The sequence below is a fragment of the Zootoca vivipara genome, chromosome 16 (genome assembly GCF_965207765.1).
Source record: "Zootoca vivipara chromosome 16, rZooViv2.hap1.1, whole genome shotgun sequence".
Taxonomy (NCBI): domain Eukaryota; kingdom Metazoa; phylum Chordata; class Lepidosauria; order Squamata; family Lacertidae; genus Zootoca; species Zootoca vivipara.
In genome coordinates, this window is record NC_142599.1 from 29,328,780 (window position 1) to 29,356,415 (window position 27,636).

At 46.1% G+C, this 27,636-nt stretch overlaps 1 protein-coding gene across 1 annotated transcript; it reads right to left on the reverse strand.

The window, feature by feature from the left end:
* Nucleotides 1-432: 432 nt before the first annotated feature.
* Nucleotides 433-27,484, reverse strand: LOC118076504 (V-set and immunoglobulin domain-containing protein 8). Its single transcript, XM_035099309.2, has 7 exons — nucleotides 27,306-27,484; nucleotides 14,927-15,105; nucleotides 13,487-13,688; nucleotides 10,130-10,294; nucleotides 9,863-9,985; nucleotides 8,019-8,247; nucleotides 433-5,607 (listed from the first exon to the last, which is right to left on the reverse strand). Exons 1-7 carry the CDS (start codon nucleotides 27,352-27,354, stop codon nucleotides 5,127-5,129), a joined length of 1,428 nt encoding a protein of 475 aa, XP_034955200.1. The 5' UTR covers nucleotides 27,355-27,484; the 3' UTR covers nucleotides 433-5,126.
* Between the last annotated feature and the right edge of the window lie 152 nt (nucleotides 27,485-27,636).

Sequence of the window (27,636 nt, forward strand, 5' to 3'; positions counted from 1 at the left end):
ATGTACTTTGACTTGTATCTACCTAAGCTCTACTCAGAGAATGCTAGTCATGTTCATTTAATGCTAGTCGTGATCATTTAATGTCATTGGGACTCCTTAAATTGAATAGAACCCTTTGTATAACCCGCCCCCCAACACAGACATTGAAACTGGATTTATTTTTCATATCTTGTTATCCAAAAACATGGGGAAATGTGGATTAAATGGAGAGGGAATGTACAGGTTGGAGTTTTTCTTCCTTGCGAGGGGTTGGACTAGATTACTTTTGGGGGGTCCTTTCCAACTCTACAGTTCTGTGATTTTGATGAAGTGACACCATGTAGGTGCTCTTAAATACTTGCATGCTTAGGTAACAGCAAATCCACAGTAAACTCCTGTATGGATGAAGCCTTGGTTTCGGCACAACACAACAACATGACTACTATTGAAGCATTAATTAAAGGCAGATGATTTATTGAACCACAAAAATATTCAGGAGCCTAGTGCATTTTTTAGGCTATACAGCCCTCCTTCAGGGAAATATCTCAGAAGAAATTAACAATCCTTATTACATTTAATTGAAGGGAACTAACCATATACAGTACACATTTTTAAAAACATATACACACACACATACACACAGAAGGATAATGATGATACTCAAGTATACAGTTACAAAAATCCTGCATCTTGAACTGAAAAGGGCTTCTTAAAATAAAAAAAGAACATTCATTCTCAAAAGCATTTTAAAATGGCAAAATGGTTTCCAAACATGACAATTTACAAACAGAAACATTTGCTCATGTGGTCTGTCTTGCGAAGGAGAGGGTGTGATCTCTTCGAAATCCTTGTATGGCAAGAGAGGACAACACTTTTTTTTTGGTCAAGAACCGCATTCCCTCGTGAGTAATTTGATGGGGCCGCTTTTCCTGTGGGTGCAGCCAAAGCCAACAGTGGGCAGGGTCAAATCCTCTCTCCCCTCCCCATTTTTTCTCTCCCTCTGACATCCCCTTCTCTCTCTCTCTTTCTCCCCTCCCCCCCAGGCCGTCAGGGGAGGGGCACATTGTTCCTTACCAGAAGTCTCAAGCTATTCCTTGCATAGGACTTTTGAAAATCAGACTGATGGTCACATAAAATTAGACTGAGGACTGCAAGTGGACCTATGCATGAAGGAGGAAGAGTTTGGATTTGACTACCCTAAGGAGTCTCAAAGCAGCCAACATTCTCCTTTCCCTTCCTCCCCCACAACAAACACTCTGTGAGATGAGTTAGGCTGATAAGACTTCAGAGAAGTGTGACTAGCCCAAGGTCACCCAGCAGCTGCATGTGGAGGAGCCGGGATGCGAACCCGGTTCACCAGATTACGAGTCTACCGCTCTTAACCCCTACACCACACTGGTCACCCGTTCCTGGTGAATGGAATTCCAAGGGCAAGAAAGACAACTGCCGTAGTAAATTTAAGAGTAACATTTAGCTGTGGAGCTATTTATTTTATTTTTCACCTGCCACTGTAATTGACCCTGTCTATTTCTGCGTGCGAAACCACCTCCATCCTTTAGAAAAGAAGGGATGGCAAACCACCGACCCAGAGGTTAGGTGGGGCCCTCAAGGCCTCTCTGCCTGGCCCTCAAAACTCTCCCCAGGTCACACCCTTCCCTGAGTGATTTTGCAGGACAGAATGTGACTTTGAACTCTGATAACAGAGAAGTGAGTGAGCTTAGTGTGTGTGTAAAAAGTAGTCCACTGTTTTACATTTGTCCCTCCCCCCCCCACAAATCCACACAGTTGCCTCTGGCTCCACCCACTACGGTCACACGGCCCTCGGAAGGTTGTCTGGGAGGAAATGCGGACCTTAGCCTGAAAAATCAGTTCCTTGCCCCTGATTTAGAATGGCATATGCACAGCTGGTTATGCTTAAAATTCTACAAGGCAGGCTTAGGCAGTATGTGGATCGAGAACTCCCAGAAGTGCAAGCTGGATTTCGAAAGGGCAGAGGAACCAGAGACCAAATAGCAAACATGCGCTGGATTATGGAGAAAGCTAGAGAGTTCCAGAAAAACGTCTACTTCTGCTTCATTGACTATGCAAAAGCCTTTGACTGTGTCGACCACAGCAAACTATGGCAAGTTCTTAAAGAAATGGGAGTGCCTGATCACCTCATCTGTCTCCTGAGAAATCTCTATGTGGGACAAGAAGCTACAGTTAGAACTGGATACGGAACAACTGATTGGTTCAAAATTGGGAAAGGAGTACGACAAGGTTGTATATTGTCTCCCTGCTTATTTAACTTATATGCATAATTCATCATGCGAAAGGCTGGACTAGATGAATCCCAAGACGGAATTAAGATTGCCGGAAGAAATATCAACAACCTCAGATATGCAGATGACACAACCTTGATGGCAGAAAGTGAGGAGGAATTAAAGAACCTTTTAATGAGGGTGAAAGAGGAGAGCGCAAAATATGGTCTGAAGCTCAACATCAAAAAAACCAAGATCATGGCCACTGGTCCCATCACCTCCTGGCAAATAGAAGGGGAAGAAATGGAGGCAGTGAGAGATTTTACTTTCTTGGGCTCCTTGATCACTGCAGATGGTGACAGCAGTCACGAAATTAAAAGACGTCTGCTTCTTGGGAGAAAAGCAATGACAAACCTAGACAGCATCTTAAAAAGCAGAGACATCACCTTGCCGACAAAGGTCCGTATAGTTAAAGCTATGGTTTTCCCAGTAGTGATGTATGGAAGTGAGAGCTGGACCATAAAGAAGGCTGATCGCCGAAGAATTGATGCTTTTGAATTGTGGTGCTGGAGGAGACTCTTGAGAGTCCCATGGACTGCAAGAAGATCAAACCTATCCATTCTTAAGGAAATCAGCCCTGAGTGCTCCCTGGAAGGACAGATCGTGAAGCTGAGGCTCCAATACTTTGGCCACCTCATGAGAAGAGAAGAATCCTTGGAAAAGACCTTGATGCTGGGAAAGATGGAGGGCACAAGGAGAAGGGGACGACAGAGGACAAGATGGTTGGACAGTGTTCTCGAAGCTACGAACATGAGTTTGACCAAACTGCGGGAGGCAGTGCAAGACAGGAGTGCCTGGCGTGCTATGGTCCATGGGGTCACGAAGAGTCGGACACGACTAAACGACTAAACAACAACAACATGCACAGCTGGGATACTGTTCTATGAAGATTTCTCCAAAAGCGAGCTCCACTGAACTGAGTGGGACTTGCTTTTGAGAAAATATGCAAGAGGATCGGGCTATTAGAAGAGTTTGTATTCCACTGCTGTAGAAAGTGTGCTTAGGAAAACAGGATTGTTACAAATGCCATTCTGTAGTTTAACTAATACTGTTATCATTTCATATTGTGCTCTTGTTTTCTGAGAAGCATTCATTCATAAAAACAAAAAAAGCTGCTAAAATAACAAGCCTAACTCTAATAATACTCAGCATTTGTATGGCGCTTTTGCGGGATGAAAGCATTCCTCATACATCGTCTTGTCATAATACTTACAACTAATAATGTTTTGAGCGCTTGATTTGGGGGTGCTTGCAAAAGCGAGCTCCCTCAGTTGAAGACTCGCTACTCGAACTCAGGAGGAGACTAGTATCAGTGGCAGAGACATCAGAACAGGGAAAAAGTACCAGATGTGGTCTGCAGGCCAGATCCCCCCTTTCTCCTACCCTTGCGGGCCAACTTTGACAGTTAGGAAGGGCTGGCCACCTGCCAATCACCTGAAATAATGATGATGTCGGCTGACAACTTGAAAAAGGCTCAGCTTTGGAGTCCATTTGCATTGGATAAAAACAACTTGGAATTGGACTTCAGAAAGTGAGACCTTTCAGCGCTTATCAGCTGATGGGCGCCGAGAGACATCACTTTGAAATCCCTTCGCAGGGGAATTCAATACAAAATGCTTGCAGACAGATTTCAATGTGATGGCAGTCTCACGCCATCATGATGTTGGGAGTGGGTAGGTATGGGGTAGTTTGGGGGGAGGAAACGGCCTCGTGGGTCAGAGATTCCCCACCTCTGTCATTCACATTCCCATCACCCCCAGCAAGAAAAGGGGGGTATTTGCATCGTTTCCAACAGGGAAAAGACCCTCCAAGAGAAAACGCTCTGGTGGAGCTCTGGGGAACCCTCTGCCACGGCCTTCCCTGCTCCCAAATTTGGATTGGTGTTGGGTCTAAGGAAGGGGAAGGTGACAATGGTGGAGGCAAAACCCTTTTTGGGTTGAATTTCAGGATGCATACCTTCCTATGGAAAGGAGGCCAATATATTAGGATAATTCCAATGGTGCCAGTAATGGGGCTGAGGCAGAGACAAACTTTGAAGGCTTAAAAATAAAGTGCATTGGCCTCCTTCTCACTCTAACGGTGAGAGAAGGTTTATCTCATGGGGAGCTGCTACTCCTTCCCATTCCTATTCAGCCAGAGTGGAAGTCCATACATTGTCAGGGCTGGGCTGTAGGTAAGTGTCTAAGGTAAGCCAGGAACCAGAGGTCATAGGACAAGCCAATAATCAAGACCAAAGAAGGGGAAATGAGAAGACGGGGACAAGGAGCAAGCCAGAGGTCAGGGCCAAAGGTCAAATCAGGAGACGGGGTCAAAGAGCAAGCCAAAGGTCAGGGCCAAAGGTCAAATCAGGAGATGGGGGTCAAAGAGCAAGCCAAAGGTCAAGGCCAAAAGTCAAATCAGGAGATGGGGGTCAAGGAGAAAGCCAGAGGTCAGGGCCAAAGGTCAAATCAGGAAACGGAGGAGGAAGCCAGAAGTCAAGGCCAAAGAATAGCCAAGGATGCTCAGGAGGTCCTCATTGCTCAAGGCTCAGCTGGGGCAGGAAGCATCTTTGCACTCCTTCCTGCCCTGAAGGATCCAATAGCTAGCCTGGGTGGGCAGAGTCAGAGCAGTACCAGAAGGTCCTTGATGGAGAACCTTGCGACCTGCAGTTCTGTGATTCACCACACAGGACGGTGGCACACAGACAGATCCCAACAGTGGCTGGTACTTGTAGACAAACATGAAGATGGGAGGCCGGCTGATGAGTTTGATCTCCAGCTCTGAATGAGAAGTCGGCATTATCTATCCCCAGCATGTGGTGTGTCATCATTCCCTGCCCCACCCCACCCCCTCCGCCCGGCATCTGCCTCATATCAAGAGCCCTTCTTTGCTTGCTGATCGCATCATGACTACGGTGCCCTTGTAGGGCCTGGTGTTTCCATCCTGCCAGCGGATGCAGCCGGGATCCGAGGCGGGCGTGGAGAATTTTTGGGGCTCAGAGTAGATCTGATGCCTCGGACTGGATCCTTTGTAGTTGTCCCCCTTGACGTATCCAGGAACAGAGTCGATTGCTCCGGGATAAACATCCTTCCCTTTAGTGGGGTAGTAGTGCTCAGAAACATCTCCTTGCTCCGAGCTGGGGGGAGACGGGATTTCGGGGGCCAGGACGACGCTCACGTCACTGTCGGGGGGAGACGTCATCTTCACCTGAACGATGGGGGTCGCGTACTTGCGGCACTGCGTGTACTGGGATGTCCGCGTCTGGTAGCCCCCAAGCAAGGAATGGAGGCTGCTTGCGCGACTGAATGCCTGGCTGCACGGTCTGCTTGGGGGAGCATCGGCATCCACACTGCAAGAAACAGGATTGGCGGGGGTGGGGGTGGGAAAGGAAGGGGGGGAAACACCACAAATCAGCTCAGGGTTAGGTGAAACGTATGACTCCTGCAACAAAATGTTGCAGCACAGGGGCTTTCATCCTGACAAGCGTCCTAACCAGCCAGCAATGTTCCATTTCATGAGCGTGAGAACAAAGGAGGCTGCTTTAAAGAATCTGGTTTTAGCTTATCGTTTATCTCAGTTCTTCCTTCTGAATGTTTTAAATCAGGCATCCCCATCCAGATGTTTTGGACTACAATTCCCATCATCCCTGACCACTGGTCCTCTTAGCTAGGGATCATGGGAGTTGTAGGCCAAAACATCTGGAGGGCCGCAGTTTGGAGATGCCTGTTTTAAATGCTTGCCTCACAGTAAAGTGATGGACTATGCTGAATCAGCAAATTTAAAAACTAAAAATAAGAGAACTTAACGATGGCTGTCTTATAGAAGAATGGAAGCCTTTTTTGGATTAGTTAAAGAAATATTGTAACATGATGAGTTCGCGAGCAGGATTTGAACCATGAGCAACAGAAAGAATTGGAGGTTATTGTAATTAAGGTTATGGTATACAAGAACGACAACATAGTGCAGCAAAGAGGTGGAATAAAAAACACCATGGAAAATGGGATGGGAACCCGATAAAACAAAAGAAAAAATTATTGTGTATTGAAAGGATTATGTGAAAATTTGTGGAAATTTAATAAAATGTATTTAAATGCCTGTTTCTTTGTAGTAATTTGAATGTTTTGCTCTTTTTGTAATGTGCTTCTTACAATCAAGCAGTATATACAATGCTTTAAAATCTATAGCAAGAAATACCATATTAATAAATATATACTGAATGAGACGATTGGCCCTCCTAGCGCAATATTGTCTACACTGATTGGCAGCAGCTGTCCAGGCTTTCAGGCAGGGGACATTCCCAGCCCTACCTACTGGGGATTGAGCAGGCACCTTCTGCATGCAGAGCAGATGCTCTACCACTGAGGCTCTGCTTCCCCCCCCCCCCAACACACACTTCTGCAAACCTCATTATTCCCCAGAGGGTGGTGATACTTTCCTGGGGAAGGGCTGTAGCCCTTTCCCTTCCTTTTAACCCACCCAAACGGGTGGCTGTCACCACATCTTGTGGCAGGGAGTTCCATAAGTTAACTAGGTTATTGTTTTGCTACCCTGAATATGAGTCCTAGGGGCTGGTGTTGCTTTGAATACCAGCACTGCCTGTCCTGGGAAGGGACCTGCCTACTGGACCTGTATATTTGTGAATAATTTGTAATATCCGTGCATTATGAAGCCATTACATTTCTCTCTCTGCACAAGGAAATTGAGCCTCTTAATTGTTTCCTCTAACTGCTTGGAGAAGGGAGGAGCACAAAACCATCACAGTTGATTTAGGAATTCATAGCCTGTTCTTCCCATGCTCAGAGCAGTCCATTAACAATTACTCATAAAATTCATTTGTTTACTCCTGGATTCCCTGCTTGGCTTTTTTTTTTTTTGGTGTTTCCTATTCATTCTTTTGCTCTGATTAACCTTGGAAGTCCCTCCCCCCCGCCCGCTTTTTTTTTTTTACTTCCCTGGCTGTCTTTTAGAAATTATAGTGTTTCATTCTTCTCCGACGCCCCCACTTATTCCAATCCTTCCTTTTGAGATGGGAGAATGGAGATGAAATTTGATTCTGTTTGCTTTTAAAGAGTGAACTGGCCCAATTTGCACTTCCCAAAACAATTCATGAACCAAATCACAGCCATCCTGTGATGTCTGCAATTCTCTGGAGTTTGCAGAGCTGTAACTACAGTGGTGGTGGGAGCTAGCCAGGTTTTTTTGCCCTGGGAGAAGCCTCCCGGGGGCGCCCTTGAGGCTCTCAGCCTGTGTGTGTGTGTGTGTGTGTGCAAATGTGCTTGTTGTTGTTGTTGTTTATTCGTTTAGTCGTGTCCGACTATTCGTGACCCCATGGACCAGAGCACTCCAGGCACTCCTGTCTTCCACTGCCTCCCGCAGTTTGGTCAAACTCATGTTCGTAGCTTCGAGAACACTGTCCAACCACCTCGTCCTCTGTCGTCCCCTTCTCCTAGTGCCCTCAATCTTTCCCAACATCAGGGTCTTTTCCAGGGAGTCTTCTCTTCTTATGAGGTGGCCAAAGTATTGGAGCCTCAGCTTCACGATCTGTCCTTCCAGTGAGCACTCAGGGCTGATTTCCTTCAGAATGGAAAGGTTTGATCTTCTTGCAGTCCATGGGACTCTCAAGAGTCTCCTCCAGCACCAGAATTCAAAAGCATCAATTCTTCGGCGATCAGCCTTCGTGCTTGGGGGTTGCCAAATGGGCTCTTTGACCCGGGTGAAATAAAGGCTAGTCTCGCCCCTGCCTTGGGCTACAATACTCACCAGATCTCGCTGGCTTTGGTCTCCTGGTATTCCTGCTTCGGCTCCTGAGCGCAGCCAGAGCAACAGCAGTCCCAGCAATAATCCTTCCCGCAGTAGCAACCTGGGCAACCGCTACACCAGCTTTTCCCGCAGCAGCACGAACAGCACCAGATGATCCCCCCAATGATCAGGGCCAGGGCCAGGAGGGCGATGATGACGGATCCTGCGATGATCAAACCGCTGCGGTAACCTGCAATGAAAGGGCTCTTCAGTGACTCTTTTTCTTGTTCCCTAGCACAGTGGTATACCTCGGTTCTCGAACGGCTTAGTTGCCGAACAAATCGGCTCCAGAACACCACAAAGTGAGTGTTCCGGTTTGTGAACGTTTTTTCAGAAGCCGAACGTCCGGTGCAGCTTCCGCTTGAGTGCAGGAAGCTCCTGCAGCCAATCGGAAGCTGCGCCTTGGTTTTCGAACGGTTTCGAATGGACTTCCGGAACGGATTAAGTTCGAGAAGCAAGGTACCACTGTATTACAGTAGATGCACTATTTAAGCCTGATTTACTTGCAACATTACAGCTTGGTGTGGTGGTGGGGAAATGAATGAATGAATGAATGAATGAAGAGCAAAGGGGAGAGGAAACGGCCAGAAGGCGCCACCCGAGATCTCGCAAAGACCCTATGAGATCTCGCATGACCTTCCCACGTTTTGTTGCTGCAGAAAGAGGTTATGAACCCTCTGCCTTGCTTACCGAGCTCTGCGAAGGTTGCTCAAAGAACTCTGTGGGGCTCCTACAAGATATTGTGGGGCCCTCTGAGATCTTGTGAGATTTTGGACAGCCCCTCTGGGAGGCTATCTCACCATCACCTAACATTCCCATGAATCAATTTTCTTCAAAAGTAAATAAAATATCTGCCGCCTCTCCTGGGACCCCTTTCATGCTTCTTATTATATATTTAATAATAATAATAAATAATTTATATATTTTTATACCCCGCCCTCCCCAGTCAAAAACCGGGCTCAGGGCGGCCGACACCAACAGAATTACAATAAAACATAAAAACAATTAATTAAAATACAGATTAAAATACAGGATTAAAATTTAAAACGCAGCCTCATTTCAAGTAGTCCACAAGGTAAAAAGGTAAAGGGACCCCTGACCATTAGGTCCAGTCGTGACCGACTCTGGAGTTGCGCGCTCATCTCGGGTTGCGCGCTCATCTCGCATTATTAGCCGAGGGAGCCGGCGTATAGCTTCCAGCTCATGTGGCCAGCATGACAATGCCGCTTCTGGCGAACCAGAGCAGCACATGGAAACGCCGTTTACCTTCCCGCTGCAGCGGTTCCTATTTATCTACTTGCATTTTGACGTGCTTTCGAACTGCTAGGTTGGCAGGAGCTGGGACCAAGCAACGGGAGCTCACCCCGTCACAGGGATTCGAACCGCCGACCTTCTGATCAGCAAGCCCTAGGCTCAGTGGTTTAACCACAGCGCCACCTGGGTCCCCTGCTATTTATTTAGCAGGATTTATATACTGGCAAACAAACAAACAAACACCCCTCGAAATGATTTACATAAATCTTCATTAAAACAAACACCCCAAAAACCCAACTTTAAAAACAAAACATGTAATAAAATTTAATAAATTGTAATAAAAATGTAATAAAACAACATGTCTGGGCAGCTATGAAGCTGGTGGGATGTGGGGTGGGGGCACGTGCAGCCCTGTTTTTAAATGGACACCCCCCCCCCAAAAAAAATGAAAAGTAGTGCTGAACAAAAATGCCCCCCATTCACTCTCCCACATATCTGTGACAGTTTTGTCTTGATAAGTTGCCTTAGTGACAAACCCCGCCCTCGCTTACCTCCGCCAAAGGAGATGTCCACGGAGCAATAGGCCACGCCAACGTTATTCCGCACGCTGCACTGGTAGGTACCCACGTGGTCTTCGCACAAATCCCTGATGTGGAGGTCTCCAGGGACAGAGCCTGCTTAGCAGAAACAAGAGTGTGAAGGGCTGGTTAATTGGAATGCTTCTGAGAAAGTTCAGACAGCCTGATCCTCTCCCAAGCCAGGTCCGAGGATGTCCCTGTAGTTTCCCTCCCCCTGCTGGCCCTACTGTTGTCACTCACCCATTGATCCTCCGGGGGGCATCCAGTCCCTGAATTGATGCCCGTGCGTCATGGACCACTGGTAGGTGAGGGGCGGCGAGCCCGTGGAAGTGAAGCAGCGCAGCGTGACATCCGCCCCATAGGCTATGTCACCGATGATCGAGCATTGGGGGAGTAGGGGTCTTTCTAGAATGGCAGAGAGAAGACATCAGTTTCCTATTATGGCAGGGAGCCACCAACCTTTCTAGATCAGTGAGCGTCATAAACTTTTAAGGGTACACACACATAGTAGACAAAACACACTCCACAGAAACCCATCTATCACCCTTCAAAATATTAGGGAATATTCCTTGAGAAAAATCTCTTTGGCAAACAGAACAATCCCCAAAAGCCATTTTGACTCTCCCGAAATGACCTCAAATATTCCTCTGCAGTAGAAGGAAGGAAATGGGGGGAAGCTGTCCAATTGTCTTTTCACTTGCAAATCCCGTTAACAAAACTGCCTGGAATCGAGGGGGCTTACCCCCTTCCCGCAAATCCAATCTGGCAAGTTTCTGTTAAAATGAGCAAACTGTCAATAGGTGTAAGTTTGTAAATAAGAGATTCAGGAACTAAAGCATCTTCAATCTCAATGGAATAGTCAGGCTGCCCAGGAAATGCCATCAGTGACCATTATCAGGTATCCTGGCAGACAGGATTTATGTTAAATAAAAAAAATTCCTTCAGTAGCACCTTAAAGACCAACTAAGTTTTTATTTTGGTATGAGCTTTCGTGTGCATGCACACTTCTTCAGATACAGTGAAATGGAAGTTTCCAGGCACTTATGTAGAGAAGGGGTGGGGAGGGGTGGGGATGGGGAGGGGGGATCACTCAGAAGGGTGGTGGAAATGGGTGATTGACTGACTGATAGCTGTTGATGACCGCAAACGACTGCAAATGGTTTTGCATGAAAAAGCAAGGGTTGAGATGGCTGAAGATCGCTTATCATGTATAATGAGATAAGAATCCGATATCTCTGTTCAAACCAGGTCCCTCCATGGTTTTGAGCTTGGTGATAAGTTGCAATTCAGCAACTTCTCTTTCCAGTCTATTTCTGAAATTCTTTTGTAGTAAGACAGCTACTTTGAGATCTTGTATAGAATGTCCTGGGAGATTGAAGTGTTCTCCTACTGGTTTTTCTGTCTTCTGGTTCCTGATGTCAGATTTATGTCCATTTATCCTTTGGCGTAGGGTTTGGCCTGTTTGTCCAATATAGAGAGCTGAAGGGCACTGTTGGCATTTGATGGCATACACAATGTTAGAAGATGAGCAATTAAATAGTCCTGAGATGGTATGTTGGATGTTGTTGGGGCCAGTAATGATGTTGTCCGGGTGTATGTGGCAGCAAAGTTGGCATCTGGGTTTATTGCAGGCTCTGGTACCAGTGTCCATGTTAAGTCTGGTGGTTGTATTATTGTGGGTGAGGAGTTGTTTAAGATTGGGTGGCCACCCAATCTTAAACAACTCCTCACCCACAATAATACAACCACCAGACTTAACATGGACACTGGTACCAGAGCCTGCAATAAACCCAGATGCCAACTTTGCTGCCACATACACCCGGACAACATCATTACTGGCCCCAACAACATCCAACATACCATCTCAGGACTATTTAATTGCTCATCTTCTAACATTGTGTATGCCATCAAATGCCAACAGTGCCCTTCAGCTCTCTATATTGGACAAACAGGCCAAACCCTACGCCAAAGGATAAATGGACATAAATCTGACATCAGGAACCAGAAGACAGAAAAACCAGTAGGAGAACACTTCAATCTCCCAGGACATTCTATACAAGATCTCAAAGTAGCTGTCTTACTACAAAAGAATTTCAGAAATAGACTGGAAAGAGAAGTTGCTGAATTGCAACTTATCACCAAGCTCAAAACCATGGAGGGACCTGGTTTGAACAGAGATATCGGATTCTTATCTCATTATACATGATAAGCGATCTTCAGCCATCTCAACCCTTGCTTTTTCATGCAAAACCATTTGCAGTCGTTTGCGGTCATCAACAGCTATCAGTCAGTCAATCACCCATTTCCACCACCCTTCTGAGTGATCCCCCCTCCCCATCCCCACCCCTCCCCACCCCTTCTCTACATAAGTGCCTGGAAACTTCCATTTCACTGTATCTGAAGAAGTGTGCATGCACACGAAAGCTCATACCAAAATAAAAACTTAGTTGGTCTTTAAGGTGCTACTGAAGGAATTTTTTTTATTTTACTTCGATCCAGACCAACACGGCTACCTACCTGTAACCAGGATTTATGTTGTAGACCACCTCCTGTGGTGTATGTATGGTCTTTGGGTGGTCTTTGGCTAAGGAGTTGGGCAATTTCAAAAGTCTTTAAAGGTTCCTGCACACTGGTCTCTTTTACATCCTTGCAAGGAGGGGAGGGAACTCTGTTGCAACAGAAAATTAAATATCTGCCTTGCTTTCACTGCATCCTGCCTCCATCCATTCATCTCTGACCGATCATGGACTCAGGGGACTCAGACCCTTGGGGAGTTGGGCAGAAAAACCAAACCCCCCAATTTTTCCATAACAGTGGGCATATATGTATTTTTTGATGAGTGCTGTGGGTACCACCCTTTCTACTCGCTTCTCTCCCTCCATCCCTCCTGCATATAATTTGCATTCCACACCTGGTTGGATGCTACCTATATGTTCAAAGAAGGGGAACCTCAAGGGACCAAATATGGCCTTTCAGGCTTTGCTAGCTCACTCTCAGCTTTCTCCTTCCCTGGCCCTACTTTGCACGCCAAGGGCTTTTGCAGAGCAGGAATATGTTCTTGAACTCTGATTTAGGGCTGCGTCTCGTGCTAGTCCTTCTCAGAGTAGACCCATTGAAATTAATAAACATGACCCACTCGGAATAATAGAATCGTAGAATTGTAGAGTTGGAAAGGAGCCAACATGAAGTTGTCACATACGGGGATCGAACCTGAAACCTTGGCGTTATCAGCACCATGCTGCAACCAACTGAGCTATCCAGGCATTCAACTTGGGTCCATTGATTTTAGTAGGTCTGCTCTGAGCAGGACTAGCATTGGATACAACCCAATAACTGCCTGGACTGAAGACAGAGAGGCGTGTGTTTGGAAGCTAGATAAAAATTGCATTCATTGCTCTGCCCACTATTGCCTCTGGCCCCCCACACCACTGATAGTGGCCCTTGGAAAGCTGTCCTGGAAGGAATGTCGCCCTCGGGCCTTTCCCCACCCCTGCATTAAAAGATGAGGATGTGCCCTCTGAAACTTGCTTAAGGCTAACCCCTCCTGTGAGGCGATACCACCATCACCCCAAGAATGGAACAAGAGCTGAGGTCCACCTTGTACAGTGACGGTCACTTTGTGGCTGGCTTCTGTGGTCTTCTTCACTGTGCATTCGTATGTGGCTGAGTCAGTGATCTGCAAGTCACGTAGTTGCATGGAGGCATCATACAGGCTGGGATCTGGAGAGATGAAACCCACCCTCTGCTGGAGATCAGGAGGTCCAGGGTAGTTGACACGGTTATTGTGGTAACTCAGGAGCTTGTGAGGAATCAGACAAGGAGAGGTTGGTGGGAAACACATTGGACAGAGGAGAGTGCATTTTATGATGCTAGTCCTTATGACGGAGAAGTTATGTTTTGACATCAGCAATGCCCACAGAAATCTCTGAAGCCAGAGGAGTGTGCTGAGTAATAGTTTTAGCAGCTGACCCAGCCTAGCTTAGCCAGAATCTTTTATTCAAACCAGTAAAAAATGGCAAACTAAAAGTAAGTCATGCAAATGCCCATCATTTGCATATTTTGTACAGGTGGGAGAGAACAATTCCTTAGGGACATGGGATTTTGCTTAATTATTTAGTATTGTTGTTATTTAACTGGGGGCAGAGGCTCTCTTCTACTCCCTGTGTGATGACAGGATCGCAGGAAACACAACTTTCTGGAGACAACCAAACTACCGGTACTTGTGTGCCCATTTATTGGGAGCAGGACCCATAGAACTCTGTGGGGTTTACTTCTGACTTGCCATGTTGGCTCGGCCTACAACGCTCTCCTAGCAATGCAGGGATCTCAATGCTAAGGCGTTCCTCTCTTTCTCAAGATGGGAGACTGAAACCCAGCGATTTCAGCGGCCCACGTACGCATTGCCAAAAACGGAGGGCACAAATCTGCGTAAAACTTGTATATGCTATTTTCTATTTATAGATGCAACTAAATTACTAAACTGTAAACAGAAATACAATCCATCTCACACCGGCGGGGAAGACTGTGACCAGGTGAATGGTTTGCCTGCTCAGTCTGCCACCCAGATGCTCACTGTCAATAAGCATCTTCAGCACCCCTGTTCTGCCTTTTTTATGTTTATACTGTGCTTGGACCAGGCAACTCTTCAAGAAGAGCAGGAAACTCCAACATGGCTCCCATGAAAAGGCTGAATAAATATCCCCTCAAAAATCCACAGTGCTCTTCCTGCTCAGTCAGCCATTTTGTGACTGGCGCCCGTGATACTGCCTCAAAATAACAATTATAATAATATTAATTATTATACTCCGCACATCTGACTGAGTTGCCCCAGCAACTCTGGGTGGGGATTCTAAGTGTGCCGATAGGCCCCCCCCCTTAAAAAGCTGCTGACCCCTGAATTAGCAGATGCCTTCAAATAAGAGGGCTGTCCTCCCTGAAGCAGAACCCATGACCACCCTACCAGCAGCCTCAGCAGTCACTAGATGCCCATGTATGCCAGGGAGATGAGGACACAGGGTTTGAAAACCACAAGCTCACCGGGTAATCCTGGGGATGTGGGCCTGGCTTCACTTGCTTCCATTCAATGTCCCAGCCATTGTCCGGAGTGTCATCTTCTGGGTCTGATGCAAATGGGCACCCCAGCTTGACAGACTCCCCTTTGGGAAGGTAGATGACCTCCTGCCCCCTTTCCTTGATCCTCACAGCAAAACAGGAAACTAAAAAGAAAGAGCCACATAGCACATTAGTCTGGGTTTTTTTAAAAAACAACCAAATTTTTATTGGTTTTTAAGCAAATACAATAACCATTAAACACTTATCCAGCAGTACAGCTAATAGCATTTGTTTTATCCATTGTCTCTAGACATAACACTTACACATTCAACATTCAAACATATTACTTAACATAAGCTCTCCACTGAGAACACTGAGCAGCTGGTGTAAGAAGATTTCGATTTTTGGTCATTGACGCAGTTAAAGAAGGGGGTCCCCGTTTCTTGGAAGGTGTCTCTAATCATTAGGCTTTTAATTGCCCTCCTGTGTCTGGTGAGACCTTGCTGTATCCCAGATAATATTCTCCCAGACCGAAACCAGGTTTTTTTTCTACCAGAAAAGGTTTCGCAAAGTGTGGTGCCTTTCATAAGAACGCGGCAGAGATCCACTACCACAGAATTCCTGACAGGCCGTCCAGTCTGAGCTTTTTTTTTAAAAAAAAATATTTTTATTTAACAAAACAATTTATCAATCAATATAGCCAATTAAATTCCCCCCTTTTTAGGCTTCCGGTCTGTCGCGCCGAGGAAGGAGGACGCAGGGACTTCGCGTTCCGAAGTCCCTGCCTCTCGGAGGGGGGAGAAGCCCGCAGAGCGAGCGGACTCCCCACAAAAGCACCGGGAAGAGCGTCCCGGTGACTCACGACCCAGCAGCTGCTCCATTCCGCGAATCCTCCGCTGCCCGAGAGCTCAGTAGAGCGATCGAGAGCCAGCGGAGTGGAGAGCGATCGAGAGCCAGCGGAGTGGAGTCGCGGGAGCCATTTTGGGATCCATTTTACCTCCGAGAGGCGAAGCTCCGAGTCTTCACCCGGCAAGCGGTGGATTCTTCCAAAAAAAAAAAAAGAAGAGACTTACACAAAGTAAGTCAAATTTACATTTGGACTTTTAAAAAATTAATCTCGAAAATTGGAGAGATTTTTTTAAAAAACGGAAGTCAATCTCTTCCTATTGGCTAATTGGGAGGCGCATTAAATACCCTCAAGCCGAAAAAGGAAAAAAGTTTTTGGATTGTGAACCCGAGAGAAAGAAAGACTTTTTCAACCCTTCTCAGCTCCCGAGTCCGGCACCCCTTGAGGTTCAGCATTAATAAGGGGAAAGTATTTTGACAGCTGTCAAAAGCTGTCAAAAGCTGTCAAGTTGCTAAAAGACTAAGGAAATCTATTGCGTTGCTGTGGAAGTAAAAATTTGGAATTGGGACTGGATTTTTGATGGAGTTAAAGACAAAAGAGAAGATCAGCCAAGATGGAGCCGACCATGTAAAAGCAAGGAATTTTCCAGCACCCTTTGCCCTCTATCTTCTGCCTGTCTGCGGTTAAGAGAACTATGAAAACAAAGTATTCTCAAGCCTTCCAGGTGGCTGTGCTGAATTATCTACAAATATGGGAGGACATTTACAAGGAACGACAACATTAGAAAATTAGAAAATGAGGTTCCAGATCAGGATTTGGACAATTTTGACTCTGATAATTTTGACTCTGAGACAGAGTATGAGGAGCAACAATTTGATGACAAAGAAGAAGGTGATCTGGACCATAAAAAATACTTTGTGGATGAGGTAAAACAAGGATTTGAAAAAGAAGAACAGAGTGACAAGGAGAAGCAAACTGAAATGAAGATTAATGGAAAGAAGGAACCTGGAGGGACTGAAGTGGGGAGTTATGTCATTGTGCGAGAGGAAAGGCAGGGGGAGGGGGGAATAGGGGTCTGGAGTTGCAAGGGGGAAAGAACTGGTGTGGGGTGAGAGTGCTACCTTAAAGGCTTTTTGGTTTTTGAATGACGGTTTCTGACATCTTGGCTTGCTTAAGGAATGCTGATCCAATTGGGGGAAAAGATATCGGGAGGGGGGAATGAGAGTGTTGTAAAAATTGACCTTTCTGGAGGGAGTTTGAAGATGGGCTGAGGAAAGAATTTTTGGAATAATATGAAAAAGTTTGTGTTTAGATAGGTGTTTGAGTGGAGAGCTGCCTGTCTCTCTCTCTTTACTCGGTGGCACCCAGTGGCAGGGGGTGCACTGGGGGGAGGGGAGGGGAGGGGGTAGAGGGAAACCCAGACACAAAAAATGGAACCTTTGAAGTGCTGGGCCCCGCGAGTCCCTCTTGTGGCAGAAGAGGGCTCGTGGGAGGCCGGCACGAAGAAGGAGGAGGATTAAGTTAATAGGGTAAGAATAAGGTTTTGAATTAGAGTAGAAAACCCACCATAATTAATTAGAGAAGTTAGGAAGACCAGGAGGAAGAGATTTGAGGAAGTCACAATTACAATGTTAAGAAATTAAGATTTGGGAATTTATAGTTCTTTTTTTCCTTTTCTTTTTTCTTCTTTTCTTATTGTCTTTTTGTTGTTGTTTTTTGTTAAATTGGATTGTTATGCTGAAGAATCAACTGGGGGAAAACCAAGCCTCAGAGAACCTCCATCCCTGTCCTCTCAGTGGCAGGGAGGGGATGAGGGGGGAGGAAGGAGGGGGGAGGTCAAACCCAGCCAAAAATGGACCCCTTTGTTTCCCAATGCTCACAGGTACTACTGGTGGCGGAAGTGGTCTTGTGGGTGGAGGGAAATTGAAGGGACAGAGTCTATATTCTATGTTATGTTTGTCTTCTTTGTATAAAAACCAATAAAATTATTATATATATAAAAAACGAAACCAGGTTTTTTTCTACCAGAAAAGGTTTCGCAAAGTGCGGTGCCTTTCATAAGAACGCGGCAGAGATCCACTACCACAGAATTCCTGACAGGCCGTCCAGTCTGAGCTTTTTTTAAAAAAAAATATATATTTTTATTTAACAAAACAATTTATCAATCAATATAGCCAATTACATTCCCCCCTTTTTATACCCTCCCATCCCTCCCTCTCCCACCCTCCAGAGAATTCCCTCAGCTCCCCCCTCTGATTTGTTTACACATATTATTCTCTGCATGTTATAAAGTTGTACATATCATTGCCTTATCTATCCTATGTTCTACTAATAAATTGTGGGTGTTTATTCAAAACCTGCCAAGGAGTCCAAGTCCTTTTGTTGCCTTTTAAAATAGTTTGTAAAAAGTTCCCATTCTTCCTTAATGTCACGGTTGTCCTTCTCTCGTAATTTATATGTTAACTTTGCCAATTCCGCATAGCTCATCAGTCTTTCTTGCCATTGTTCTTTCGTTGGGATTTCCTCATTCTTCCATCCTTGTGCTAACAATACTCTTGCTGCCCATCCAGTCTGTGCTTAAGAACCTGTCATGAAGACCCACCAACCTCTGAGCAAGACTCTGTTCCACTGCTGAACGTATTGTCGGGAAGTTCTTCCCAACATTTGTCAAAAATCCCCTTCCTTGCAATTTGAACCCACTGCTTTGCGACCTCTCTGAAGCAGCAGAATCCTGCATTATCTATGCGACAGACATTTGGAGATGGCTATTGGTGCTGTGGGTTAAACCACAGAGCCTAGGGCTTGCTGATCAGAAGGTCGGCGGTTCGAATCCCTGCGACGGGGTGAGCTCCCGTTGCTCGGTCCCAGCTCCTGCCAACCTAGCAGTTGGAAAGCACGTCAAAGTACAAGTAGATAAATAGGTACTGCTACAGCGGGAAGGTAAACGGCGTTTCCGTGCGCTGCTCTGGTTTGCCAGAAGCAGCTTTGTCATGCTGGCCACATGACCTGGAAGCTGTACACCGGCTCCCTCGGCCAATAACGCGAGATGAGTGCCGCAACCCCAGAGTCGGTCACGACTGGACCTAATGGTCAGGGGTCCCTTTACCTTTACCTATTAAGACAGCATCTTAAAAAGCAGAGACATCACCTTGCCGACAAAGGTCCGTATAGTAGTTAAAGCTATGGTTTTCCCAGTAGTGATGTATGGAAGTGAGAGCTGGACCATAAAGAAGGCTGATCGCCGAAGAATTGATGCTTTTGAATTATGGTGCTGGAGGAGACTCTTGAGAGTCCCATGGACTGCAAGAAGATCAAACATATCCATTCTAAATATGCTTGTGCCACCTTTAAAGTGGGGCGGCGGGGTGGGGTGGGGTAGGGGATAGAAACCTCACCAAGCACCATACAATTAAAATACCACAATGTACAAACAGCAATTTGTGGGGTTTCCCTTGAAACGTCAAGGGCAGCCCTCAGAAACCTCAGCTGGTCTAAAACACATTTACTGGGGTCAGGGATGATGAGCGATTTATTCCAACAACAAGTCCCCCCACCCCCTGCTTTAGAGACTGGATATTTATTACTTGCCTACCATAATTATTTTTTACTTTGCTTTTCCACACTGATTATTATGATGTTTTATTATGCTTCTCAATGCAGCTGCTTTTAAGCTGTTTTACTGCTGGCTTTTACTGCTGTTTCTTCCTTTTAATGTACGGCTGCTTTTATTGTGTTTTTCGATTTCCCTAAGCCACCTTGCCCTAGTTCGCATGACACAGTAAGCCAAAGTGTGGCTTATCGGGGCAGTGCAAATATGGGCCTCGAAGCGCAGAGCCCCTTTGCCCTTCCTGGGTCCTTTTCGACTGCTGCACCATACTGAGAACGCTATCCAAACTGGGATTCATAATCTTTCTCCTCACTCAGGTTTAAAAACGAGGTTACACAGAATGGCACACTGGGATTTAATTTATTAGCAAGCTTCCTTCAGCTGCTGCCCTTTCTTTAGAGAGGACTCAACACAGCTGCTGCAGTAACAATATTCCTCCTCAGGAAAAAAAGGGTGGGTGCCCATTTATATATTGGTCATCTTCTGCCCACTGTAGCACCCTGTAAGTGGCAGCCATTTTGAATTATCCAAAGTTCAACAAGCACCTCAGAAAAGGGCATTCTGAAGGGAAACAATGCAGTTGCTGCTCCGATTCTCTTTCCCACGTACAAAACAATAATCATAATCATAATCACCACTCAAAACATAGTTGAAACAAAACAGGCAATTTCAATGGCTATGGAATAGTCCTTGTCAGTCCAGTATGGCCCTAAGCTGATATTAGGATCATTCCCTACCCTTTCGTTGAAAACACAGCAAGTCTCTGGTGCTTGTTGTACTTAGTCATACCTGCTGTGAAAACTGAGATCGTTGTCTAGGATTAAGATAATAAATGGGTATTATAATAGTTTAGAAACATTCAGAAACCTGTTCCCCAACTCTATATAATTAAAATTATGGGATACCCTCCAACAGTCCTTGTTTACTTGGAACAACCCTGATTTTCTCGGCCTTGTCTCCAGGAAATCCTGGTTCCTGTAGACTGAGGAATTGAGTAAAGAAAAGGGTGTAGGCTTGTACATTTCCCCAAATGGGAAACATCCAGTTTGGGAATCTGGAATATACTTGGAGTCCTGTAGTGACTTCATGCTCTTTATTGCAGCTTGTAAAACAGTGAATGAAGCGCCCCCCCCCCAAACCTCAGGCTTTTATATACATTATTTACACAGTGAGTCCCATCTGATTGGCTGATTCTGCTTCCCTCCTGGAGCCTGATTGGTCTTTTCCTGCAGGCCAATCAGTTGTTGCATTCTAGGATCCTACTTGCCTATTGTTCTAGGATCCAAGCTTAGTACAGTACATAACAGAATCGGAGCTCCGCATGAGGAGCTCCACTCAAAAGTGTTGTCAACACCCAAAATGATCATAATAATGATAAACCATTGGTGGAAGGGAGGTTCAAGTACACAAAAGGCCCATCTAATCTAGCATCGTGTTGGCGCCACGGGCCAATGAGATGCCTCTGAGAAGCCCACAAGTGGGGCATAATAACTGCAACAGCCCTCTCCCCACATGCAGTTCCCAACTACTAGTATTCAGAGCGTATATATCACCTCCGACAGTAAAGGCAGAACGCAGCCATTGTAGGGTCTGATAGTCTTATCTCCCACGAATTTGTCCAATCCTCTTTTTAACCTCTCCATGTTCGTGGCCCTCCCATACAGCTGGTGGGAGCGAAATCCATGCAGAGGGCTAGCCTTGTGGGCCAGGCCGGCCCTCCCATTAGACAGGTTGAAACTCTTGCCTCAGGCGGCAGTTCACAAAGAGCAGCAGACTGGTATCCCTCAACCAGACCACCTGCTCAGCCACTGTTTTGCTTAGTCACCCTCTGGCCGGACCCCCCCCCCATCTCCCTGTGCTTGCACCGACATAGCTCTGTGGCACAGCATCTGCTTTGAATGCAGAAGGCGAATTCGTGGCAGGTTTGGCTGTGGAGAATACTGGAGTAGGTGGCCTAGCGTGGACTGACTCAGTAGGATGTAGCTTCCTTCGTTCCTATTGAAGTATGAGGAAGCAACAGCAAAGGTCACTGAGCTGGTGGCGTCAGTGGCTACAGCACATCCCGCCAGTGGGTAATATTGCAGCCATTTTGAAACTCCTTTGCTGAGGGAGATAAGTGAGATCTCTGCAAGGATGAGGGGGAAATGGCTCTGCACTTTCTCTGCCCCTTATGACACAGACTCCATTCTGCACCAGGAGCCCTTTGCTTCTAACTATTGTCACAAACTTTTTCAGCAGGGGGCTGGTCCACTGTCCCTCAGACCTTGTGGGGGGCCGGACTATATTTCCGAAAAAAAATATGAACGAATTCCTATGCCCCACAAATAACCCAGAGATGCATTTTAAATAAAAGGACACATTCTACTCATGTAAAAACACGCTGATTCCTGGACTGTCTGCGGGCAGTTGGGCCGGATCCGGCCCCTGGGCCTTAGTTTGCCTACCCATGGTTAAGAGTTCGGGTTTTAAGATGGGTGCCAGACCCCCCTAATCTAGCAAGTGCTAGAATTTAATACAGATTTCTAATGCTTGGAATAGCCAGGCTAGCCTCCTGCTTAGGTGATAGCCTGGGTGATGAGCCATTAAGGGGAATTCAGGGTTTTCCCCTCAACGGAAAAAGCCAGAGTTTGGAGCAGAGGTAGCAGTGATGTGACCTAGCGGTAAAGCAGCAAGCTGGAGAGAGAGTCAAAGCAACAATTGAGACCAATGTTTGATTTCTGTTTGAGTCCAAAGCTGTAGCGTAGCTATGGGAGACACAAGACCCTTTTGGGGTATTAATGCTGTGAACCCCTCCACCGTAGGCTCAGGTTGCACATATGCATAAATAAACCATTCAGTGGTACCTCAGTTTACGATCGCTGCGGTTTGCGATCAATCGGTTTGCGAACGCTGCGGACCCGGAAGTGCTTACATCCGGGTTCCGCGACGCGCAGATGCGCAGAAGCGATCTGCGCGGCCGTGCATGCACAGAAGCGCTCTATCAGCGCTTCGCACACACGCAGAAGAGGCACTCCGTTTACGGACTGCTCGGGGAGTGACCGGCTCCCCGGAACCAATTGCGTCCGTAAACCGAGATACCACTGTATATCCCAAAGACACCACAGTCTCCTCTGTGGAAAGCATGAACCCTGGGAAAGCGCCTGGAACCCCTGAAATCTCACACCACACAGAGATTAGGGTGGTGTGCAACGCCGTGGTGTCAGAAGTGGAGTTTCCAGAGTGTGGGTGCGCAGCTGCAGGACTTGGGCAGCAAACAGATACAGTCAGTAGGTGAAGGCAAGGGGGAAGATGGTGCCTCAGAGAAAGACGACCAGGCTAGAGCTGAGGAGCTGCTGCTGATCGATTTCTCCATTCCTTGGGAGCCTGCTGTGGGGAATGGGACACAGGAGGAATTGGAGGTGAGTGTGAACGTGCAGGAGGAGCAGCCAGCACCTGAGGAAATGATGGTGTTTTCCTTGGTGGAGGAAAAGCTGGAGGCCTATGTGCATGCAGCTGGCTCCTGCTGAATTGGGCAAGATAAACCCCTCAATGATTTTGGCCCTTGGGTGCCCTGATATGGCATTGCGGGGTGGGAACCAGTTCCTATACTGGGTGCAGGCCTTAAGTAGTCCGGGCAGCCAGGGTCATCCAGGGTCCCATGAGTTTGGGGGGCAAGAGGCACAGTGAGGGTTATTTTCCTTTGTTTGGGCCTGTGAAGCATTTGAGAGACATTGGAAGTAAGCAGAGGTGGTGGGATTCCTGGCCAATTTGGGTGGATTGAGCCACATGATCCTGAATATAAGGACATGTGCCAGGACTTTGATTTGCAATTTGGGGCAGGGGATGAAGTGGATGGGCAGCAAGAGGAAGAAAGAGAAGGAGACCCCCAGTGTGCCCGTGAGGAAGCAGATGTGCTCCTAGAGGCTGTTTTGGGACTGGAGTGTGCGTCTGGAGCCCCTGATCCACAACCAGAGGTGAGCCGAAGTGAAACTGAAGGGCTCCTAAAAGACTGATCCTGTGATTTGAGCCTCAAAGTAGCTGATCTACTGGGACTGAGAACCTTTGTGAAACTCCAAGAAAAAGAGCCATGTAGGAAACTGGTGTGGGTGGTTATTGGGACTGCTTACTTATTCGCTGCAGGGATCCTTCCTGCAAATTTTAGCATTTTTTATTATTATTTGAAAAATGCTGTTATTTTTGCATGCTGGAAACTGTTTAATGGTTTTTAGGAATTGTAGTAGCACCAGGAAGAGCAAGGGTAATGAAGCTCTAGTACTAAGGCTTGCATCCTGGCTTAAACGTGTTGGAAGCCCATTATTTTGGGGCTGCCAAATGTGGGAGACTGGGTAAGCTGCTTTGGGGTGCAGAACTGACTGGGAGTGTGCACCAAGGAGAAAGAGGGAGGCCTTGAGAGATCCTGATCGACTGGAACTCGCATGAAAGAAATAAACTGTTACTCTCCTGGTGTTGGATTAAAAGTGTAATTGTGTCCTATTATTGGTTTTTGATTACGTGTGTTCTAATGCCTTTGCTAACTTGCCTGCTATTTATTTTGCTGTTTGTTTGTACATCTGGGAACAGGTGTTCTTGGGGAGAGGGTAGCGTTATGACTTAGGAGAGTTAAACTGGTTGCCAGACCCCTCTAATCCCTGGATCCAGAAAGTTATAGAAGCCCCTTAATCAAGGCTTCTAAAACTTGGACTAGATAGGGTAGCCTCCTGGTGAAGAGCCATTAAGAGGGATTAAGGGGCTCGGTGCGAGACAGCAAATGGGTGGGATCCCCTTGTTTGAATCCAAGGTTGCAGTTATGGGAGAAACATGACCCATTTGAGGTGTTGATGCTGTGAATCCCTCCATCGTAGGCTCAGGTTGCATATATGTGTAAATAAACCATATATCATAAAGACACCACAGTCTCCGCTGTACATCATTCCAAAAGGAAAGAAGAAGAAGAAGAAGAAGAAGAAGAAGAAGAAGAAGAAGAAGAAGAAGAAGAAGAAGAAGAAGAAGAAGAAGAAGAAGAAGAAGAAGAAGAAGAAGAAAGAAGAAGAAGAGGGGGAAGAGTTTGGATTTGATATCCCGCTTTATCACTACCCGAAGGAGTCTCAAAGCGGCTAACATTCTCCTTTCCCTTCCTCCGCCACAACAAACACTCTGTGAGGTGAATGGGGCTGAGAGACTTCAAAGAAGTGTGACTAGCCCAAAGTCACCCAGCAGCCGCATGTGGAGGAGCGGAGACACGAACCCGGTTCCCCAGATTACAAGTCTACCGCTCTTAAAGCCCTCGGTAAGCACCTGGAAGCCCTGGAATCTCGCACCGCTTTGAGATTGGGGTGGCATGCAACACTATTCTAATTAACAGCAAGTTGTGGACATCCTCCACTTGTTTGCCCAAATTAAGGGGTGCGAAATTGGGGTCAATCTCAAGCAGGCAGCATGCTTGGGAATCTTCCCCGAACACCTCTTTCTCCTGCTTTCCTTCCTCAAGAAACTCACATTCCCCCCCCCCCATGACTTAAACCACTTACTGCTCAGTACGCAGCTGCAAGAAACATGAGAGGATATACAATTCCATTTGCTTAGATTAGAAGAGGAGGCAAATTGGGGTGTGGGGCATTTTTCAGGAAAACTGAGAATGGGGAGAGCAGATGAGATACTGCGAACTCATTGAAGGGAACCAAGGACATAAAATCCACACAGAAACATATTAGTGTTCTAACGCTTGTGGGAATAACTCAGAGGTTGTGAATGAAGGAAGGATGAAAACAGAAAGAGAAATAAGAATTACCAGAAGATTTGAAATGTAGTAGGATTATGATGTTGATTAAAGGTAAAGGTAAAGGGGCCCCTGACCATCAGGTCCAGTCGTATCCGACTCTAGGGTTGTGGCGCTCATCTTGCTCTATAGGCCGAGGGAGCCAGCCTTTGTCTGCAGACAGCTTCCGGGTCATGTGGCCAGCATGACAAAGCTGCTTCTGGCGAACCAGAGCAGCGCACGGAAACGCCGTTTACCTTCCCGCCGGAGCGGTCCCTATTTATCTACTTGCACTTTGAGGTGCTTTCGAACTGCTAGGTGGGCAGGAGCTGGGACCGAGCAACGGGAGCTCACCCCGATGCAGGGATTCGAACCGCCGACCTTCTGATCAGCAAGCCCTAGACTCTGTGGTTTAACCCACAGCGCCACCTGGGTCCCCAGGTGATTAGAGCCCTCCAAAGTTTCGAAGCATGGGGAGTCCCCGCAAAATTATAATTTGGCAAATTATTTTGATTATTTGATATGTATATGTATAATGTGGAACATTTGATGTGATTTGATTGGATTTGTAAAATGGAAAATTTAATAAAAATGATATTTTTTTATAAAAACACCCACACCCAAAAAAAAGAGAATGGGGAGAGCAAAGACAATAATGGGCAGAGCCAGGGACAGATATTCTTGTTCAACTAATCTGGAATGCCATGATGAAAACTGAAGGAAGACAATCTCAGAAGGGGAGTTCCCAATCTTATGCAGATCTGCGCAGCCGAAAGTCTAATTGGGTTTGCTTTCAAACAGGAATACCATGGATACCACCCACCACCCACTAGGGCTCCTTTGGGGGGAAGGGTAGAATATAAAGTTAATAATAATAGTAATAATAATAATAATTTATTACAATACAGCTGCTGTTCTGGAAAACAAAGTAAGTCCCTTCTGACCATAGCACACACAAACATCATAGAAGTCTACCAGTTTGTTTCCAGACAGCTGATTGGGATTATTTCCCACCCACAAGCCAGAGTAAAGCCACTGAAGTTAATGAGCACAACTAACAGGTTCATTACTTTCAACAGGTCTACTCTGAGTAGAACTTAGGTACAATTTATCATCAAGTAAAACGCTGCCCGTTCTAACAGTTTCACATGGCAAGAGGGGGAAATGCTTGCAAAAACCAGGTAAATAAGGAGGAAATGAACAAGAAGGAAGAAACTCTGGCAGGATGGAAGAATAGGGCAGCCTCAGGAAGCAAGGCTGGAGCATTCATGAGCTCATTGCTTCCTCTCTCTCTTTTTTTAACCCCCCCCCCCAAAAAAGTAATAGAATCATAAAATTGTAGAGTTGGAAGGGACTGCGATTTATTTTTATAAACTGAATTGATATTAAAATGTAGCTTGCAGGCAGGGGGCTTTTTATCTGTGCAAAGCTCCACACTATTTCAAGAGCAACCTCCCCCCCCCCTATTGTTGGCACAGCCATTATTAGTTAGCTGAATGGTGACTGGGGACAGGCAGGGCCTTTTCAGTGGTGGCACCGCTGCCCCAGGACGTGGTTGCCAGGCTACTCTGGATGACCACATTACGGATGTCCTTTGGCGCTTTTCCTTCTCCAAGGCTTTTAATGATTAGGAGCGCTGCTTTTCTCTGCATTTATTTATTTATCTATTTAAATTTATTCCAATCTGCTTACCTGCATTTTTTTATTATGATAAAACAGAATAAATTGAATACAATCCTTTCAATTAAAAATGATGGCATTGTAAAAAAACAATGTATGCTAAATTGTGCTTTTTAAAAATAAAATAAAATCCTCCCCTCTCTGCTTAAAGATTCTCCCGGTGTACACTTATCCTCACAACAATCCTGTGAGGTAGGTTAGGCTGGGTCACCAGAATGGGGATTTGAACCCGGAACTCCCTCTAGCCACTGACACCCCAGCCACTACACCACACTGCTTCTCATCAATGGCTCTTTTTCTTCATCGTAAAACAACATAAAATATTGGGTTCTCTAGCGGGCTATTGCCCTTTAGTTTGTGCTCGCCTCTTCTTTGTCACTTTTACAGCACAGAAATTAAATGCAGAAAGAAAGAAAGAAAGAAAGAAAGAAAGAAAGAAAGAAAGAAAGAAAGAAAGAAAGAAAGAAAGAAAGAAAGAAAGAAAAGGTAGCCTTACCTAGCATCACGCAGAAGACGAGGGATCGGAAATCCTTGTTCTCTGGCATTGCAAAAAATATATATGAAGCTGGACTTCTGTGAAGAGCGGGTGCTGAAGAGGCTTGTTGCAGGCTCCAAGGCAGGCAGAGTCTGTCAACTGATGATTTGGAGACGAGTGTCAAATGTTCTCCTGGGCTCACTTAGTCTGCGCTGTCAGGATTCCTTTGGGCTGACTTGCAGCAGGTGACTGAGGGCCTCCAAACTCTGTAAAAAGAGCCAGTGACCCATCCCAGTTTCCTTTGAAGTAATTGCAGTGCACACTTAACAATTAGGTCACACTTTCATCTGAG